The sequence below is a fragment of the Peromyscus californicus genome, unplaced genomic scaffold (assembly GCF_007827085.1).
Source record: "Peromyscus californicus insignis strain IS unplaced genomic scaffold, ASM782708v3 Scaffold_18__1_contigs__length_77618521, whole genome shotgun sequence".
In the NCBI taxonomy this organism is placed as follows: Eukaryota; Metazoa; Chordata; class Mammalia; order Rodentia; family Cricetidae; genus Peromyscus; species Peromyscus californicus.
Genome location: NW_026294480.1, coordinates 60,324,052 through 60,342,918, shown reverse-complemented (window position 1 = coordinate 60,342,918; position 18,867 = coordinate 60,324,052). Strand labels below are relative to the sequence as shown.

Genomic DNA, 18,867 nt, shown 5'->3' with positions numbered 1-18,867 from the left:
CTCCACAAAGTTGCCCTCTGGCTCCACAAAAACACCATGGCATGATCACTCCTATACACAACACAATAATAATAATAAATTTTAAATGCAGCCTGTGGGGGGAGGTGCAGGGCAGGAGGTAGGTTGAGTTATTTATCTCTATAACTTACTAAAATTTCTGAGAAAGCACTTTTTTTTGTTTAATAAACAGAGAGTGTGGTGTATTGAATAAAAATGACCCCCATAGGCTCATACATCTGAGTGCTTAGTCACCAGGGAATGGCACTATCTGAAAGGATTAGAAGGGTTAGGTATGGAATTGTTGGAACAGATGTGGCCTGGAGAAAGTGTTTCAGTGGGAGTGGGCCAGGTGCTGTCCTTCTCTCTCTCTCTCTCTCTCTCTCTCTCTCTCTCTCTCTCTGCCTGAGGACCAGGATGTAGCTCTCACCTCCTGCTCCAGCACCATGCCATGCAGGCCACCATGCTCCCTGCCATGATGATAATGGACCAAGCCTCTGAAACTGTAAGTAAGCCCTGAAGTAAATGCTTTCTTTTATAAGAATTGCCTTGGTCATGGTGTGTTTTCACAGCAACAGGACAATGACAAAGGGGTCATTTGAGTTGTGTGGAACTCCAAAAATCAGGGGGAGAAATAGCAAAGAAAGAAGAAGAATAAAACAGAACACCCAAGTCTGGGGACTAAAGTACCTTGAGGAATCAGAGTCTGTGTGGCTACAGAGGGGGTTCCAGTTAGGAGTCCTTGCCGTTCACTTTTCTAGGACCCAAGTTTACTTCCCAGCACCCACAATAAGCATCTTACAACCACTTATAACTACAGGCACTCAAATGTGCACATAAAAACACACAAATGTTTAAAACCTTAAAGCCTTAAAAAAAAAAAAAAGATCTGCTATGGAGAAATGAAGGAGTCCAGGAGTCCAGGCAAGGTCACAAAGGGAGATTCTATCCATATACACAAGAAAAAAAAAATGTGTACTAAAATAAACAATTATCCTAAGATATAAAATTGATAGGGGAAGGCAAGGAGAAAAGTCCAACATATAATCAACACATAAATTTCAGAAATGTTTTTTACATGTATAGATGTTGTATCTTCGTGTATATCTGTGCACCATAGATGCAGTGTCCACAGAGGCTGGAGAGGGCAACAAATCCCCTGAGACAGGAATTACAGCCAGCTAGGCACCAGTGCATGCTGGGAATCCAACACGCTCCTCTGAAAAAGCAGGCAGTGTACTTAACCACTGAGTCACCTCTCTGGCCCTCAACCACACTTTTTGGCCCCATATTTAATGCTTGGTCACCGGTCGGTAAACTGTTTAGGAAGGATCAGGAGGTGTGGCCTTGTTGGAGGACATATGGAGAATGTCCTGGGAATGGGTTTGGAGGTTTCAAAAGCCAATCACCATTCCCAGTTGGCTGTCTCTGCCTTGTGCTCCTTCTGAGACTGAATTGTGAGCTGTCAGCTGCTGCTCCAGTGCCAAGTCTGCCTGAGTGCTGCCATGCCCCCTGACGTGATTGGTCAGGGGCTCTTAGTACTCTGGAACCCTGAGCCCAAAGCGTAACTCCCTTCTTTTCAGGTGCCTTGATCATGGTGTCTTATCACAGATATAAAAAGTGACTATGATAGGCAGACAGCCATATATCCTGACACAGCCTAGAATCACCTGTCCTACTCCCTGGGCTGGGGGTCCTGGGCAGGTTTCTGTTTTGCTTTAATTTTTCAGGACACAGACCTGGCTGTGCTGGAACTCACTCTGTAGCCCAAGCTGGCCTTGAACTCACAGAGATCTGCCTGTCTCTGCCTCCTGAGTGCTGGCTTTAAAGGTGTGTATCGTTAGGCCTGGCTATCCTGGGCAGTTTAAGCAAAGTAGCTGAATATGAGCCTGAGCCAGTGAGAGAACAAGCCAGCAAGCAGCACTCCTGCATGGGTTCTGAGTCAAGCTCCTGCCTCGAGGACCCTCTTGATGGACTGTGACCTGGAGTATAAACAAATAAATCCTTTCCTCCCACTAGTTGCTGTTGGTCTACATTTTATCACAGCATCAGAAAGAAAACTAAAACATCATGCAAGTCTAAGAACCTGATCCCAGAGTCCATATAAAAATGCTGAGTATGATGGCACAGATTTGAAATCCCAGGGCTGGAGAGACAGAGAAGGGTGGAACCTTAGGTTGGCCTGCCCAGCCTATGTGACAAGTGCCAAAGTGGTCATCAACTGAGGAATGACACCCAAGGCTGACTGCCCTCATGCATACACATACAAACACATGCATCTACATCTGTGTGCATGCATACACACACACACACACACACACACACACACACGCACGCACGCACGCACGCACACACGCACACACACACACGCACGCACAGACATACAACACATAAGAAACTGGCAGTGTAATCAGAAAATGTTATATAAAAATATCAAAAAAGATTTCTATCAAAACCAAGAATCTAATGTATGTGAATCCTAACTTTTTACATTTTATATGTTTTAATGAAGGCTCTTATTACCTCTTCTTTCAGTGCATGTTTCTTCTGTTCCAGACAAATCTCTTTAGCTCTCATCATCTGCAAAGTCTCCTTAGAAACTGCATACTGGAGTTTTTCCATGCGTTCTGCAGCTGCTGCCCATGATGCTTTGCCAAATTTCTTCTGATCTGCTCGCATCCGATCATACACAGCTGGTAATAATAATTTTGTAGGGATATTAAAGCACAAAACTGCTGGACACTAAAGAACTATAAGGTTTTAGATTTCATTGACCCCTCACAATAAATGTTTAACATCTCTAAAATCTTAATAGTTCAATAATATCATATTCTCTGTTATCTCAAGCAGTGGTACACACCTTTAATCGCAGCACTAAGGAGGCAGAGGCAGGTGAACCTAAGTTTGAGGCCAGCCTGGTCTACACAGCGAATTCCATAACAGCCAGAGCTACACAATGAGACATTGCCTGCCCCCAACAAAACAGAGAAACACCCTTCAACACTGGATGGAGAGATGGCTCAGAAGATAAGCATGTTTACTGCTCTTGCAGAGGAGCGAGTTTGGTTCCAGCATCCACAGCAGTTCATAACCAGTTCCAGAGAACCGGATGCCTTTTTCTGGCCTCCTCAGGATTCTGTACACATGTGGTGCACATAAACACACAGACTCACATACATACACGAAAATAAAAAGTACATATAAATCATTAAAAAAATAGCTGAAAGCTGGGCATGGTGAGTTGAGGCCAGCCTCATTTACATAGTGAGTCAATTACAGGACAGTCAGGGCTACACAGAGACCCTGTCTCAAACAATAACAACAAAATAATAAATTAAACAATAAAAATAACATTTAGAAATGGGGGCAAACATTATCAAAGCACATATATGCATATATATAGCATACACGTATTAGTTGAAATCTAAGCCCTAAATATTCTAAACACGCAATCATACATTCCATGGTTTATCACTGTATACTCTGAAAATTTTGTGAGAACCAGATGCAGCAGGAACTAAAGACACACACTAGTTCAGCTCTCATTCAGAAGGTAAAAATGGAATCATCAGCTATGAGAAAGAGCACAGCCCTCTTCCTGCTCCAGAAAGGAAGAACTTCCCCCCCAACCCCCCAAGACAAGGTTTCTCTGTTTAAGAGCCCTGGGTGTCCTGGAACTCATTCTGTAGACCAGGCTGGCCTCAAACTCAGAGATCTGCTTGCCTCTGCCTCCTGGGTGCTGGGATTAACAGTGTGTGACATCACTGCACAGAAAGGAAGAACTTAGTTTGTAATAACACAGGCCTGGCACAGACGTTAATTGCTGATAGACAGCTAATGTCTTCCAGTTTAAAAAAAGTAGAACTAGATAGATGGCTCAGTGATTAGGAACACCAACTGCTCTTCCAGAGGACTCAAGGTCAATTAGCAGCACCCACAACAGGCAGCTCACAAAGACTTATAAAAAGTCAGTTCTAGGAGAGTCAATGCCTTGGGCCTCCATGTGAGTGCATTAAAAAAAAATATATATATATATATATAACCACATAGATATATGCATATAAATAAAAATAAGCTGGGCAGTAGTGGCATATACTTTTAATATATGGAGGCAGAGGCAGGCAGATCTCTGTGAGTTCAAGGACAGCCTGGTCTACAGAGCGAGATCAAGGACAGGTACCAAAACTACACAGAGAAACCCTGTCTCGAAAAAACCCAAAATAAACAAACAAATAAAAAATCCTGATAGGAACATTGACAATGCTGCCACCTGAAACCTTAATTCTGTATCTTTATGCCCAATCACATTTTAATAAATGATAGATGCTTTCTTGCAGAAGTTGGCATTTAGATTAGTTCAAAATACAATAAAAGATATACTTGCTGGTATCTTCTTTTATATTTTAAAAGGTGATCAATTTTGTATTGTTACTTTGTCCTAACCATCTTTTACAATATAGAATTGTGATGATTTGAAAGAGAATGGTCCCCAGGGAGTGACACTATTAGGAGGTGTGGCTTAGGAGTAGGTAAGGCCTTATTAGAGGAATTATGTCACTCTGGGGGTGTGCTCTGAGGTCTCATATATGCTCAAGCCATGCCCAGTAAGTCAGTTCACTTCCTGTTGCCTACAGATCAAGATGTAGAACTCTCAGCTCCTTCTCCAGCACCATGTCTGCCTGCATGTCCTGCCAAAATGACAGTGGACTAAACCTCTGAAACTGTAAGCTAGCCCAATTAAAGGTTTTCCTTTATAAGAGTTGTTGTCTCTTCACAGCAACAGAAACCTAACTAAGGCAGAAGTTGGTATAAGGGACTGGGGTATTGCTGTGATAGGCCTGTCCATGTTTTTGTTTGAAGGAATTTGGATTTTGGTACTTTGGGTTAGGAAAGCAGTGGAATGCTTTAAGTGCTGCTTAATGGGTCGTACTAGTAGGAGCCTGGAAGACGGTGGTGCTGAAGGTAGATTTGGACTGTGGGGGCTGGCGCAAGAGGTTTCAGAGCAGAATTTTAGTATGCAGCTTAGAGATCATTTTTTGTAATATTTTGGTGAAGAAAGTGACTGTTTTTTGCCCTTGTACAAAGAGTCTGCTTGAGGCTAAAGGGAAAAGTTTTGGATTAGTTGCATTGGTAAAGGAGATCTCAAAACAGCCTAGTATAGACTCTGTCGTGTGGTTACTAGTGTTGACTCTTCTGAAGATCTGTAATGAAAAGGAGCAAGCAGAGCAAAGAAAAATACAAGATGTACAATTTGAGGAGGAAAGGGACACCAGGAAGTGGAATGAAGCCAAGTCCTGGGTTCAAGACAATAAACAGATTAAGAAATGGAATAAAGGGAGTGGCAACCTCAGGGCAAGAGCCTTCCCAGCTAAACTTCCAACTTGTGAAAAGGAATTAAAGAACAGTTTTGGTCCAGGCATGGTGGTGCATACCTTTATTCCAGTAATCAGAAGGCAGAGGCCGGGGCTTCTCTGAGTTTGAGGTCAGCCTGGTCTACAGAGCAAGTTGCAGGGCAGCTAAGCTTAGGCCATGAAGGACAGAAAGCTGGTGAAAATGTAACTGAACAAGGGGACCAGGTTCCAACCCCAGAAAGCAGTAGAACTTGGCAGAGATTCAGCCATGTGGGTTTGGCTTTAGAGTCAAGGATAGAAGAAAGGGGCTATGGAATCTTCCTCTAAGACTAAAAAAAGCCACTGAGGCTAGGCATGGGCAAGGCTATCCTTGCATGGAAGCCCAGAGGCCATTGTGTGAAGCTGTAATGGTGAAGCCTGAATTGTCTTAGAGACCACAAAATTGTGGGATACCTACTTAGAAAAGCTGCTAACAAGGAGTGGAACCAAGCCCAAAAGAGAGAGGAGTGTGTTGCACTCAACAAAGCTGAAAGACGCTGGAAATCTTAAGAGTGTTTTGACATCAGATATGGAGATACAGAGTTTGGAGTTCGCCCAGGGGGAGTTTGGTCTTGCTTTGGCCCAGTATTTTCTCCTTATCCCCCCTTTCTCCATTTTGGAATAGTAATGTATATCCTGTGCCATATATGCTGGAAGTATGTGATATGCTTTTTTATTTTTATTTTACCAGGGATAAGAGTTAAGAGATTGCATGAATCTCACAAGAGACTTTGGACTTCAGGTTTTAAATACATTTGAGACTGTTAAAGACTAAAAGGACTTTTGAAGTTGGACTGAATGTATTTTTGCATTATGATATGGCTACAAGCCTATCATAATGGTAGCCAGGGAGTAGAATGTGATGGTTTGAAAGAAAATGGCCCCCACAGGAAGTGGCACTATTAGGAGATATGACTTTGTTGGAGTAGGTGTGGCCTTGTTGAGGAAGTGTGGCCTTGTGGGGGTAGATTTTGAGGTCTGCTATGCTCAAGCTATACCTAGCACACAGGTCACTTCCTGCTGCTGCAGACTGATATGTAGAACTCTCAGCTCCTTCTCCATTACCATGTCTGCTTGCACTCCATCATATCTCACCATGATGATAATGGATTAAAACTCTGAACTGTAAGCCAGCTCAAATTAAATATTTTCTTTTATAAGAGTTGCTGTGGTCATGGTGTCTCTTCACAGCAATAGAACACTGACTAAGATAAGAATTTAGTAATTTTTTGCCTTAAAACTTTCAGAAATCACCAAGGAGTGGTGGCACACGCCTTTAATCCCAGCACTCGGGAGGCAGAGCCAGGCAGATCTCTGTGATATCGAGGCTAGCCTGGTCTACAGAGCAAGATCCAGGATAGGCACCAAAACTACACAGAGAAACCCTGTCTTTAAAAAAAAAAAAAAGAAAGAAAAGAAAAGAAAAAGAAAAATGTCCAAAAATCCTTTATTTATATGTACAGGTGTTTTGCCTGCATGTGCACACACCATGTACACATGGTATCCATGGAAGTCATAAAAGGGCATTGGATTCTCTGGAACTGGAGTTAACAGACAAATGTGAGCCACCACATGGGTGTCAGGAATAGACCCCTGGTTCTTTGGAAGAGCAGTCAGTGCTCTTAACTGCTGAGCCATCTCTCCAGCCCCAGAACGCCTTTAAGAAGAAATAAGTTCACAGTAACTTAGATACATCTTAAAAGGTAACTGTAAGTCAGCTCCTTATGCTTACCACCCCTGTTCCTGCTTACTTCAAACACATGGCTGCTTCTTGACTTACAGACTTTAAAAATCACCTGTGTTCCTGATCTGAGAGAAAAGGAATTTGCTTCTTTAGAAGCTGTGCTCCTTTTCTTCGTCTCTCTGAGTTTTGTTGCTATAGTCACTGCTGTTCTTAGTGGTTCTTAAACGACTGAGGGAACAGCTTTTCCTGAAAATATTTCTTGCCTTCAAAAACTGAATTTTTGCCAGACCTTGCATGAACCACATTAATAACATGCCTTGACTATGTGCTCAATCTGTTTCCCTACTATGTGTTCAGCCTGTCAACTTGCCCTTAAGAAAACAATGAACCCACCCTTACTATACCTTCAACTTTCCACATAATCATATTGTACAATAAGCTAAATGCATAGCTTTGATCTTATACTATATACACTTCCATGCCACTGACCTAGAATATGCGTGTGTTGTGGTAATCATTTGCTGAAAGAAGCCAACAGGTTGAAAGCAACCTTAAAGAAAACAAACATCCACCATAAATGTTGGAAGCAACATGTGGATATAGGCTGATAACATGTCTGCAGTTTTGAGTACTATCTTGGGTCAGCTCGTATCAGTAAAACATCTCTTGTAAAACTCAAAAATGTTTATAGAAGACAATTCCTCATTTCTTTCCCATATCATGTTTTCTGTGCTGTTCGATAAATATGGAGCAAAACCCTTTGTCAGGGGAAGACAACAATCATCATACACACACAACAGATAGACAACAAACCACAAATTGCAGATGAACAGAAGACAAAATTAAAGTTTGTGTTCACTCTTAGTCTAAACTACTCCAAGAGGAAGAACCTTTTTATTATTTAATGTGACATGAACAGGCATATTAACAATAGAGCCAAACTTTTCAATTCAGCATCTCCTTGAACCTCAATTTTAATGTCTCAAACAAAATATCCCTATTGTCTGTTTTATATCAAATATATTTCTATCTTTCTTAAATTTCTGATCATTGCCAGGCGGTAGTGGTGGTGCACTTGGGAGGCAAAGGCAGGGGGATTTCTGCAAGTTAAAGGCCAGCCTGGTCTACAGAGCGAGTTCCAGGACAGCCAGGACTTTTCACAGAAAAACCCTGTCTCAAAAAACAAAAACAAAAAACAAAAATTCTGAGCATCTTTTAAAATTGTATTCAAATATTAAAACAACTGTAAGATCAATAAAGTAGAGTGTACTGGGGGGAGGGGACATGTTCTATTTTAAGTATGATACATTTTAAAGTCAAGTCTGTGAAATTTAGCTTTGTAAAAAATTCATTTGTGTTTATAGATAGTTATTTGTTTCAATCATGTTTCTCCATTAACTGGCCTTATCCAAGATGAAATGACCTTACTGCATCTGTTTCTGTACTTGTAACAGGGCCTCAGACCTCAGTAGGCCCCCAGACCTCAGCACAACTAACTCCATTATAGAAGTACAATCAGGCCATAAAACACAGCATGGAGGCAGCACCACCTGCCAAATGAAAACAAAGACCAATCCATCCAAGTCCATAATCTGAGAAAGTCTCTGAATGTCTTAACCTTGCTTTCTTTGGCTTCTGTAGTACCACTTCTGGCTAAGTGTTCTTGTTAACTGAACTATGTCAACCCAGAACATAAATTCTGTGCTTAAAAGCTCACCCTGGGAAAGGCTCAGGACTACACTGGGATCACGAACACCCAGTGAAGTAACAGCTGATAAAAGACTTAAACCCGTCTGAGAAGTCTTCTCTGGTGGCTCCCACAACAGTACTCTCGCTTTTCTACTGATTTACAGAGCGTATGGTCATGCACATTTGCCTAGGAGGAGCTGAAAGGATACCTTGACTTGCTAATAATGGTTACTCTCTGCTGAGGTGAGTTACACTGACCCAACTGTACTATACAATTATTCTAAACATAAAAAATGTAACTATTGGTCTTCCAAAAGTGCCTACGGAATCTTATTGAAGCTTACCTTTCTGAGCTTTAGCTGTTATTTCAAAATATTTGACAGTGAGATCCTGAATAGACAACACAGCCATGTGAGCTTTCCGCTGCCAGTCAGCGTCTTCCTTCTGTAGACTCTCAATTCTTCGAGGTCCCAGATAATCATTCTCCATGGAAATCTTCAGAGAAAAAGAGGGAGAAATCCTTTACTCATTCCTCAAACATTTAATGAATGTTATATGCCAGGAACTAGTCAGGCTTGGTGCTAAAATAAAGCACATTACTTGTCACCATTGGTGATATTTAAACTGAGTGACTTACTAGCCACGCTGAAGATATCTGACATGGGAATCTGCCCTCCATCCTTCCCTTTCGACCTTCCTCCACCCTCCATTCCCTTCTACATATGTGGAAACAATACACAGCAAAGCGTTTGCTCATTTCTGAGTGGTGAGATAATGAGCAAATTATTTTCTCACTTACAATAGTAATATTTTAGGTTAACAATTATTTGTACAGTAATTTTATTTAAAGGCCATTAAATGTTAAAAGATTTGAAGATTGGTAATATTGTAAAAATCTGCCCAAGTGCATACTGAGAATACTCTACATAAATTTTCTTTTGTTTATTGTTTTCCTTTTTCAAGCACTAAGGCCTGGCAGATCCCAGCGAACACTCTACCCCTTTAAGATAAAAACAAACCAGCTATGTATATTACCAAAGTCACAAGTGAGAACAAAATGAACAGAAACGGGTCGTAGATACATATAATCCTGCTTTATCATAGCCAGGAGACTGATTGAAAAAATTAAATAAGAAACATTTAAGCAGAGTATGGGGGCCCATGTCTGTAACCCCAGCTCTTAAAGGCTGAAGCATGAGGGGAAAGAAAATAATACTGTTAAGACAATGAAAAACAAGAAGAGTGTTGGCACACACCTTTAATCCTAGCATTCAGAAGGCAGAGGCAGATATCTCTGAGTTCAAAGCCAGCCTGGTCTACACAGTAAGTTTTAGGACAATCAGGACTATATAGAAAGACCTTGTCTCAGAAAACAAAACAAAAAAACAGAAAAAAAAAAAAAAAGGTGGGGTAGGATGGGGCTAGAGAAATAGCTCGGCAATCAAGAGCACTGGCTGCTTTTCTAGAGGACCCAGGTTCAATTCCCAGCACCCACGTGGTGATTCACAGCTATCTGCAACTCCAGTCCCAGGGGATCTGGCACCCTCTTCTGGCTTCTGTTGGTACCAGGCACACATACATGTGGTATACAGATATACATGCAGGAAAATACCCATACACAGTAAATGAAAAACAGATAAACGTAAGTCACCCATGGCACGCGCGCACACACACACACACACACACACACACACACACACACACACACACACACAGAGTGAGTGTTCACTAGGAAAAGGTACCCAACAGCAAGAAAGTCTACAATTGCAAGAAAGAGCTGAGATGGAGAAGTTCAAGGAGAAAGTATCTTTGAGGAATAACTAGAGCTGTTCACACACACTGAGGGTTGTTGGAAATAAAGGGGAAATGAAGACCAGACATGGAGTGAGAACGCTGTGAATGACACAGTCATAAAATCCAAAAGTTTCTCCTAACACGAAGTTATGCTGTAACAGTAGGTGGATACATCACAGATGAAATAAGTTTCAATTACATAATGAATTTCCAGAGAAATAAAGACAAAGCATGTAAAATGTACTACTAATGTCATCTTCAGGTGGCAGATTTTGGATTAGTCATTTTCTCCCTGTTCAAAAACTGCACTTCCCAGGGCCAGGATGTAAGTCAGCGGCAAAGCTCCATCTGCAGCCCTACAAGAACACAAGCTGCAGTTTCTCCCAGGCCTGTGGTTCCTGCCATGCCTGTTATCCCAGCACTCAGAAAGCTGAGAGGCAGCTGTGAATTTCAGGTCAACCTGATCCACAAAATGAGACCTTGTCAAAAGAAAGGCTGCTGTGGATATTGTTCTGTATAAATAAAACACTGATTGGCCAGTACCCAGGCAGGAAGTATAGGCGGGACAAGCAGAGAGGAGAATTCTGGGAAGCGAAAGGCTGAGTCAGAGACGCTGCCAGCCGCCGCCATGAGAAGATGTTAAGATACCGGTAAGACAGGAGCCACGTGGCAACTTATAGATTAATAGAAATGGGTTGATTTAAGATATAAGAACAGTTAGCAAGAAGCCTGCCACGGCCATACAGTTTGTAAGCAATATAAGTCTCTATGTTTACTTGGTTGGGTCTGAGCAGCTGCAGGACTGGCAGGTAAGAGAGATTTGTCCTGACCGTGGGCCAGGCAGGACCAGAAAAACTCTAGCTACAAAAGGCAAAGTGAGAAAAGAGAGAAGAGTGAAGAGAAAAAGAGAAAGGCCAAGGAAAGACCCTACATTTTCCACTGTCTTCACTGGATCAGATATGTTTAACAATGAAAAAGTAGTGCTGTATATAAACTAATAAATAGGAAGATACTTTCATTTCTTCTTTGGGCTAACAAACTATACCAATGAATGGGCTAAAGGCACATTAACCAAGTTCCCCATTTTCCTCCAGGAAGATCAAAGACAGTAAGTGTGAGGGGTCTCTCTGGGCAGTGTACAGTGAGGAGGAAGAAGCGGCGATAGCATCAGGACCCAATGTCTCTGTGTGAGTCCTGTTTGGGGGACTATAAACCGGTGTCAAGCACAGGCAGGCAGGAGGAGCATCTCTGCCTCCTGACTTGCTGCTGGATGATGACAAGCGTGTGCTAGCATAGCTGTCCCAACATGTCTAGTATGGCACCTTGGTTCATGATAGTCATTTATACTGGATTTGTTTTCCCCAATATGCAACTTCTATACCTACCACTTCAGGAGTCATATATATATATGCTTTGTATACTGTTCACTTCTCTTTTTGAACTTTGTTGTGGCTCATATTTGAAAATATTAAGTGTGTAATTTAAATAAAGGGACCAGTGTGGAGACAGCAGAGATGGCTCAGCATGTAAGAGAACTTACTGCTATTGCAGAGAACCTGGGTTTGTTTCCCAGCATCTACATGGTGGTTTGCAACCAACCATCCACAACTGTCTAGGGAGCCAATGCCCTCTCTCTTCTGACCTCTATGAGCACCAGGCATAGATATGGTAAGCAAACACTCATACATGTAAAATACAATAAAAAATGTAACGGGGGAGAGGGGGAAACGACAATAACACATCAATGTACCAGATGATTCAGAGAGTACAAAAATGAGTAGGAGGCAGCATTCCTCACTGGAAATTTATAATGCAATGGAAGGGGGATACATTAGTGATACAGAATTCATTTATTTATTTACTTATTTGCAAAATTAGGAGACATGGTTCTGTTACTAATTAACCACAAGATCTTTCTTTCACAAATACCTTATCAAATCAATAATCCATTTAAATGATCATGGTGTGGCATGCCTGAGATCCCAGGTACTACAGAGGCCTTTTTGCCTCATCTTCCAGTTCATCCTCCTACTACCTTGTAATGCTAGGTTTAGAATCTGCAAACCCTTTTCAGGTACTATCAACAGAAAGGTTGGATGGCGAGAGATGCCCTTTTTCCTTCTATCTGCATATCTTTTTTTTTTCAAAGATTTATTTATTTATTATGTATACAGTGTTCTGTCTGCACATATCCCTGCAAGCCAGAAGAGGGCACCAGATCTCATTACAGATGGTTGTGAGCCACCATGTGGTAGCTGGGAATTGAACTCAGGACCTCTGAAAGAGCAAGCAGTGTTCTTAACCTCTAAGTCATCTCTCCAGCCCTATCTGCGTATCTTTAACTCTGCTGTACCTGTAGGTATCACCCCAGACTTTCTTTTTAAATTCCAGCACCAACAGTTCCTTCCTCAACAAGAAAATCAAGTCTGCAGCTTTTTCAAACTCAGCCTTATAATGCAACTTTACCTTTTTCAAGACAGCCAGTACCAGCACACCAAGTGCCCTATCCTTAGAGGTCTGGATCTCTCCATCAAGGCTACTACAAGAAGCAACATCCTTTTATAAGGACATGGCTCCAGGGGACCTGCCCTTTGTGCTTAATAAATCCAGTCCCTTCCCTTTGTCCTTTCACCTCTAAAAAAGTGGTGGCTGTTTTTATAGCTGCTTCCTTGAGGTAGCTTACTTTCTTGCCTTCCTTAATTACCTGCTTTACTTTATACCTAGTTAACAAATCTTGGTATCAGAACACTCTCTGTTGATATTGCTAGCTTGATTTTCTGATCAAACCTCAACAGACTTAACTACGGAATAAAAACTTAATAAACACAACAAAGAATGTACAAACTCAAAACTCAGAACATTAAGACGGAAATCATTTCCACCTGCATGAATAAACGCTGCACCTCCCATCGACAGACAAAAGGAGGGATGGACACCTAGAAGACTCAAATATTCTATTATGGCCTTTGTGGGAGGAGGTTAAAAACCAAACGACAGTGCACTCATCTGAAGATAACTTGCACACTGCTGCTGGATTAGCACTTGTCTCCACCTCACAACAAAATACACACATGCTTCAACATCACACACACACACACACACACTGATGCTTTGTGGATGACTTTTGGACTTGGCAGCTCTGATGCTGCAACCAACTGCCAGAAACCTTGCCTAGTCATTCTACTATGCTCAAGACACTAAGCAACAATCCTCTCCCAACTTCTTTTCCTAACTTGGGAAACTTGAAGATGTCGCAGTAGCCCTGTTCAGTTGAATTGCATGCTAAAAACAATGACAGCTCTGTTTGGAATTTCAAGGCTAGAAAGAAAACAGAGCCTGTTTTAACATGGAAAAAGGTGTGTGTCAGTTTAGGTAGCCAGGAGAATAAAACTAATTTATAAATACAAATTCTCTGGCATGGAACTCCTTATTATACAAGTACATCTTTGCTAGGATACTGCATTTTATAAGAACTTATTATGGTATTTCTGCGCATTGTTAAGATACTGGGAACACCTAGTTTAAGATTCTCCTTATTGGTATTGTAGCACAATGTAACTTTTCTAGGCACTGGGGCGGCTTGTTCATGATAAGTGATTATCAAGAACGTTTTTTTAAAAGACTTACTGTGGCACCAGTAGAGGCCAGAAGAGGGCATTAGATCCCCGGGAGTTGGAGTTACAGATGGTTATGAACCACCCATTATGGGTGCTGGGAACCAAATTAAGATCCTCTGGAAAAGCAGTAAGCACTCTTAATCACTGAGCCATCTCTCTCCAGCCCGGTCAGAGCTTCTTAATACACCATCCAAGAGTGTGAAATGGGTGTACTAGCATGCACCTGTAATCCCAGCTACTTGGCGTGCCAGCAAAGCAGACACAAAGACCAAGGCCAGGCTGGGCAGTGAGAGGCTATGGATGCAACTCTGTGGTAAGGGAACTGAGTGGCTTCAAAAGAACTTGGATTTCACTCACTACCAGACATCTTGTGAAAGATGAGTATCCAAATAGGAGGAGACAATTTAAAAAATGGGCCAAGGGCCTAAGCTGACAAGTATATGAAAAATATTCTATGTCACTAATCAATAGGGAAATTAAGTCAAACCCCCGATGAGGTATGATCTCACTCCTATTTAAATGGATACTATCAAAAAGACAAAAGATCACCAATATTGGAAAGGAGATGAAGAAAGGGAGGTTTTTGCACTGTTGTGGGAATGTATTAGTGTTAACTATTATGGTGGCTCCTCAAACAACTAGAAACAGACCACATATTCTTCCAGTCCTACTTCTAGATATATGACCAAGGACGTGATGTCAGTATGCTGAGGTTCCAATGTTAACTTCGGCATTACTCACAGTAAGAGAGATGGAATGAACACGTGTCCATCAACAGATTAATGGACAAAGAAAACATGGGAGTGCGTGCGTTTGTGTGTGTGTGTGTGTGTGTGTGTGTGTGTGTGTGTACAGACACATATAAAAATGTCAGTTAGCCTTTAACAAACAGTAGAATGGTACGAACTCATGTAGAAGAGAGGGATTTGGGGTTTAGGGAAGATTTTAGTTAAAAGGCACAAAATTTCAGTTAGAAAGACTAAGTTAAAAAATCTGTTACAACATAGTAAAATATACTTATCAATATGTAATATTCTTTAAAAATGTAACAGCAGATCTTAAGTGTTCGCACCAAAATTTGGTAAAGTATGTAAGATACTAACTACTAGTTCAATTTAGCCCTTCTAATTTTTTTTTTTTGGGGGGGGCGCAGGTTATTGAGACAGGGTTTCTCTGTGTAACAGCCCTGGCTGTCCTAGAACTTGCTTTGTAGACCAGACTGGCCTCGAACTCAGAGATCAGCCGCCTCTGTCTCCTGAGTGCTGGGGTCAAAGGGTATGTATGCACCACCACACACAATTTAGCCTTTGTACAGCGTATAAATAATAGAAAACACTGCTGTATATGAAAATAGTTTAATTGCTAAGTTAAAGATTAACTTTAAATAAAAATAAATTGTAAAGGCATTGCTAAAATTGACTTTATTCAATATATCAATTAAGTGAGATCTCACTACTATAGTTTAAACTATGTCTCTTTAATCCCCAAAGGCTCATGAGTTGCAAACTTGGTTCCCAGGGTGGCGGTGATGGGGCGGGCTGTAAGAGGCTCTCAGGTCAGCGTAGGGCACACTCAGAATGCTGGCACTCCTATTACTGCAACCACCAAAGGTGGCATGCTGATGCCCTCGCCAGAGCACAGCCTGCACCAGGACTTAGACTACTAACCTATCTTTCCTTGGTATTAAGAACCTGCTTTGGACATTTTGTTGCGGTAACAGAAAACAGACCAACATACTGACATACTTACTATAAACATTATTGAGTCTTCCAAGCTATTAATGTGCAATACCACTCAAGTTAGGCATTCTATAATTTCTGCAAAATTTTGTTGTCTATTTATTCTTGCAGCTGGGGACTGCGTACCAGGGCAACAAGGCATGGTAAGACAGGTGCTCTACTACAGAGTGACCTCAGCATTGTTTTACAATTCTTTTTTTTTTTTTTTTTTTTTTTTTGGTTTTTCGAGACAGGGTTTCTCTGTGTAGCTTTGCGCTTTTCCTGGATCTCGCTTTGGAGACCAGGCTGGCCTCGAACTCACAGAGATCCGCCTGCCTCTGCCTCCCAGTGCTGGGATTAAAGGCGTGCGCCACCACCGCCCGGCTGTTTTACAATTCTTACTGTATAGTGCTCTAGTCTATTTTAGTAAAACTCATTACTGAAAGTTTCGTGCTCAAGAATTGTTAATGAGCCGGGTGGTGGTGGTGGCGCACGTCTTTAGTTCCAGCACTCAAGAGGCAGAGGCAGGCGGATCTCTGTGAGTTCGAGGTCAGCCTGGTCTACAGAGTGAGTTCCAAGACAGGCTCCAAAACTACAGAGAGAAACTGTCTCAAAAAAACTAAAAAAAAAAGCTAATGTAAGTGTCATTTTAAAATTTTAAATTGTTCACATCTAGAAGACAATATGTAACCAAATCTTTCATACTGACTGTATACCAAAATTCCATTAAACATATTCTTCCTAACAACTCTTTTAAGATTCCTCAGAATTTTCTACATGCTCTTTCTAAAATAATGGGGCTTTACTTCAGTCTTTCCAATTTATGTATTATTTTTACTTTTTTGTATTTTTTTTTTTTTTTTTTTTTTTTTTGGTTTTTCGAGACAGGGTTTCTCTGTGTAGCTTTGCGCCTTTCCTGGGACTCACTTGGTAGCCCAGGCTGGCCTCGAACTCACAGAGATCCGCCTGCCTCTGCCTCCCGAGTGCTGGGATTAAAGGCGTGCGCCACCACCGCCCGGCTTTTTTGTATTTTTTAATCATGCTTTTCTGTGCTATTTTACAGACTTTTTGGACGGTTAGCCCTCCAGAATAATCAATCCTGAGTAAAGCAGTGAAAGGATGGAAATGGAAGCGGAAAGTCACCAGGGGCGCATGCCTTAGTCCCAGCATGCACGAGGCAGAGGCAGGAAGGAGACTGTGCTGGTGCCTGGTCTACAAAGTGAACTCCAGGACAGCCAGGACTACACAGAGAGAGAGACCCTGCTACAAAACAAAACATCTCTCTCCTCTCCCCCACTCCCTCTCTCACAATGTTTACTGCTTTCTTCAAAAAAAAAACAAAAACAAAAAACATTTAGACTAAGTTTCTAAAATACACTGAAATACATATTTTTCACGTAACCGGGTTAGGTTTCACTGATTTCTGTCTAAGCTTTCTCTGCTTTCCACTCACTCTCAATTTTTTTTTGTTTTTTCCCTTAACTTGCTTGTTTTGTGGAGCTAAGCAAACGCTCTAGCACTGGCTTTTTCTAGGGTCTTCAGCGAGAGCCTTCAATGGTTATTTTAGACCTCTCTCTAACAACATATCCTAAACACTCCTGCGCTTCAGTTTCACACCTGATGTCTCCTCAAGGGTGCAGAGCGAAGTCAGTTCTTCCAGAGACAGTTCTAAGACCAACCCTACTGGAATACAGCAGTCTTTGGTGAACACGGCAACACAAGCAATACGGACTGGACTAACCAAACGCCCTGCAGACTACCAGTTAGAAAGTGCCTTTACAATAGTGTCTGACTCAGACAGACACACGAAATGTAGCTGCAGAATAAATGTCAGCATTAGGAGTAGTGGAGTGGTGAGTATACATTCTGCTACTTTCCCTACGTTACAACTTTTAAATTATCTCTACACACAATACACACTGCACCAACAGGTCAGAGTGAAACATGTTTCTACCTCTATTTTAGGCATGAATTTATCTTCATAAACTAAGATAAAATAATTTCCAGGAATTAAGATGGTAAAACATAAATCCCTAGGTTCAATTTAACCACTACAAAAACAAAAAATGTAAAAAGAGATTTTGAAATTTTGCTGATATAGCTAGCTTGGTTATAAACCAAATACAAGTCTCAATTATTGTGCTGGTTAGTTTTATGTGAATCTGATACAAAGCCAGTAACTTTGAAAGAAGGAACCTCAACTGAGAGAATGCCTCCTACTGGATATCCTGTGGGAAAGCCTCTGGTACCTCTTCTTGACTGATGAGGGAGGACACAGCCCACTGTGGGCAGTGCCACCCCTGGGCTGTGCTCCTGAGTGATCGAAGGAAGCAGAGAAGGTAGGCTGAGCAAGCCATGGGGAGTAAGCCAGGAAGCCTCACCCCTCCATGGCCTCAGCATCAGCTCCTGTCTCCAGGTTCCTGCCCCGTTTTGGGTTCCTGTCCTGACTTCCCTTAGTGATGGGCCGTGATTGGGAACTTTAAGCTGAAAAAGCCCTCTCCTCCCCAAGTTGCTTTTGGTCATGGTGCTTTATCACAGCAAAAGAAATGCTAATAACTAAACTATATCACATCCACATGATACTATGTAATAAGCAAGTGTTTTTAGTTGTACTTATAACAAATACTTCGTCAAATCAATTACAATTTCGTTTTTAAATATGTCTTATTTTCTAACTTAAGAGTAATTAGTAGCCAGGCAGTGGTGGCGCATGCCTTTAATCCCAGAACTTGGGAGGCAGAGGCAGGTAAATCTCTGTGAGTGTGAGGCCAGCCTGGGCTACCAAGTAAGTTCCAGAACAACCAGTACTGTTACACAGAGAACCTTGTCTCAAAAAAAAAATTAATTAGTAAAAAAAATAATATAATTTTAAGACATTCTTTGGAATTACAGTCACCTAAATTGGTGAATATTACTAGCTACAGATAAGGAAATAAATGAGTAATTTGTGTAATAGTACCACTTAACATACTCATCTG

The 18,867-nt window shown here is 41.4% G+C and overlaps 1 protein-coding gene across 1 annotated transcript in view; it reads right to left on the bottom strand.

Moving 5' to 3' along the window:
* Nucleotides 1-18,867, bottom strand: part of Jmy (junction mediating and regulatory protein, p53 cofactor) — a 79,427-nt gene that overhangs the window by 41,228 nt on the left and 19,332 nt on the right. The window contains exons 3-4 of the mRNA XM_052743562.1: nt 9,105-9,255; nt 2,521-2,690 (exon numbers count right to left, since the gene is read on the bottom strand). Of these exons, the coding sequence (XP_052599522.1) occupies nt 2,521-2,690; nt 9,105-9,255 (321 nt within the window). The remainder of the gene's footprint in view (nt 1-2,520; nt 2,691-9,104; nt 9,256-18,867) is intronic.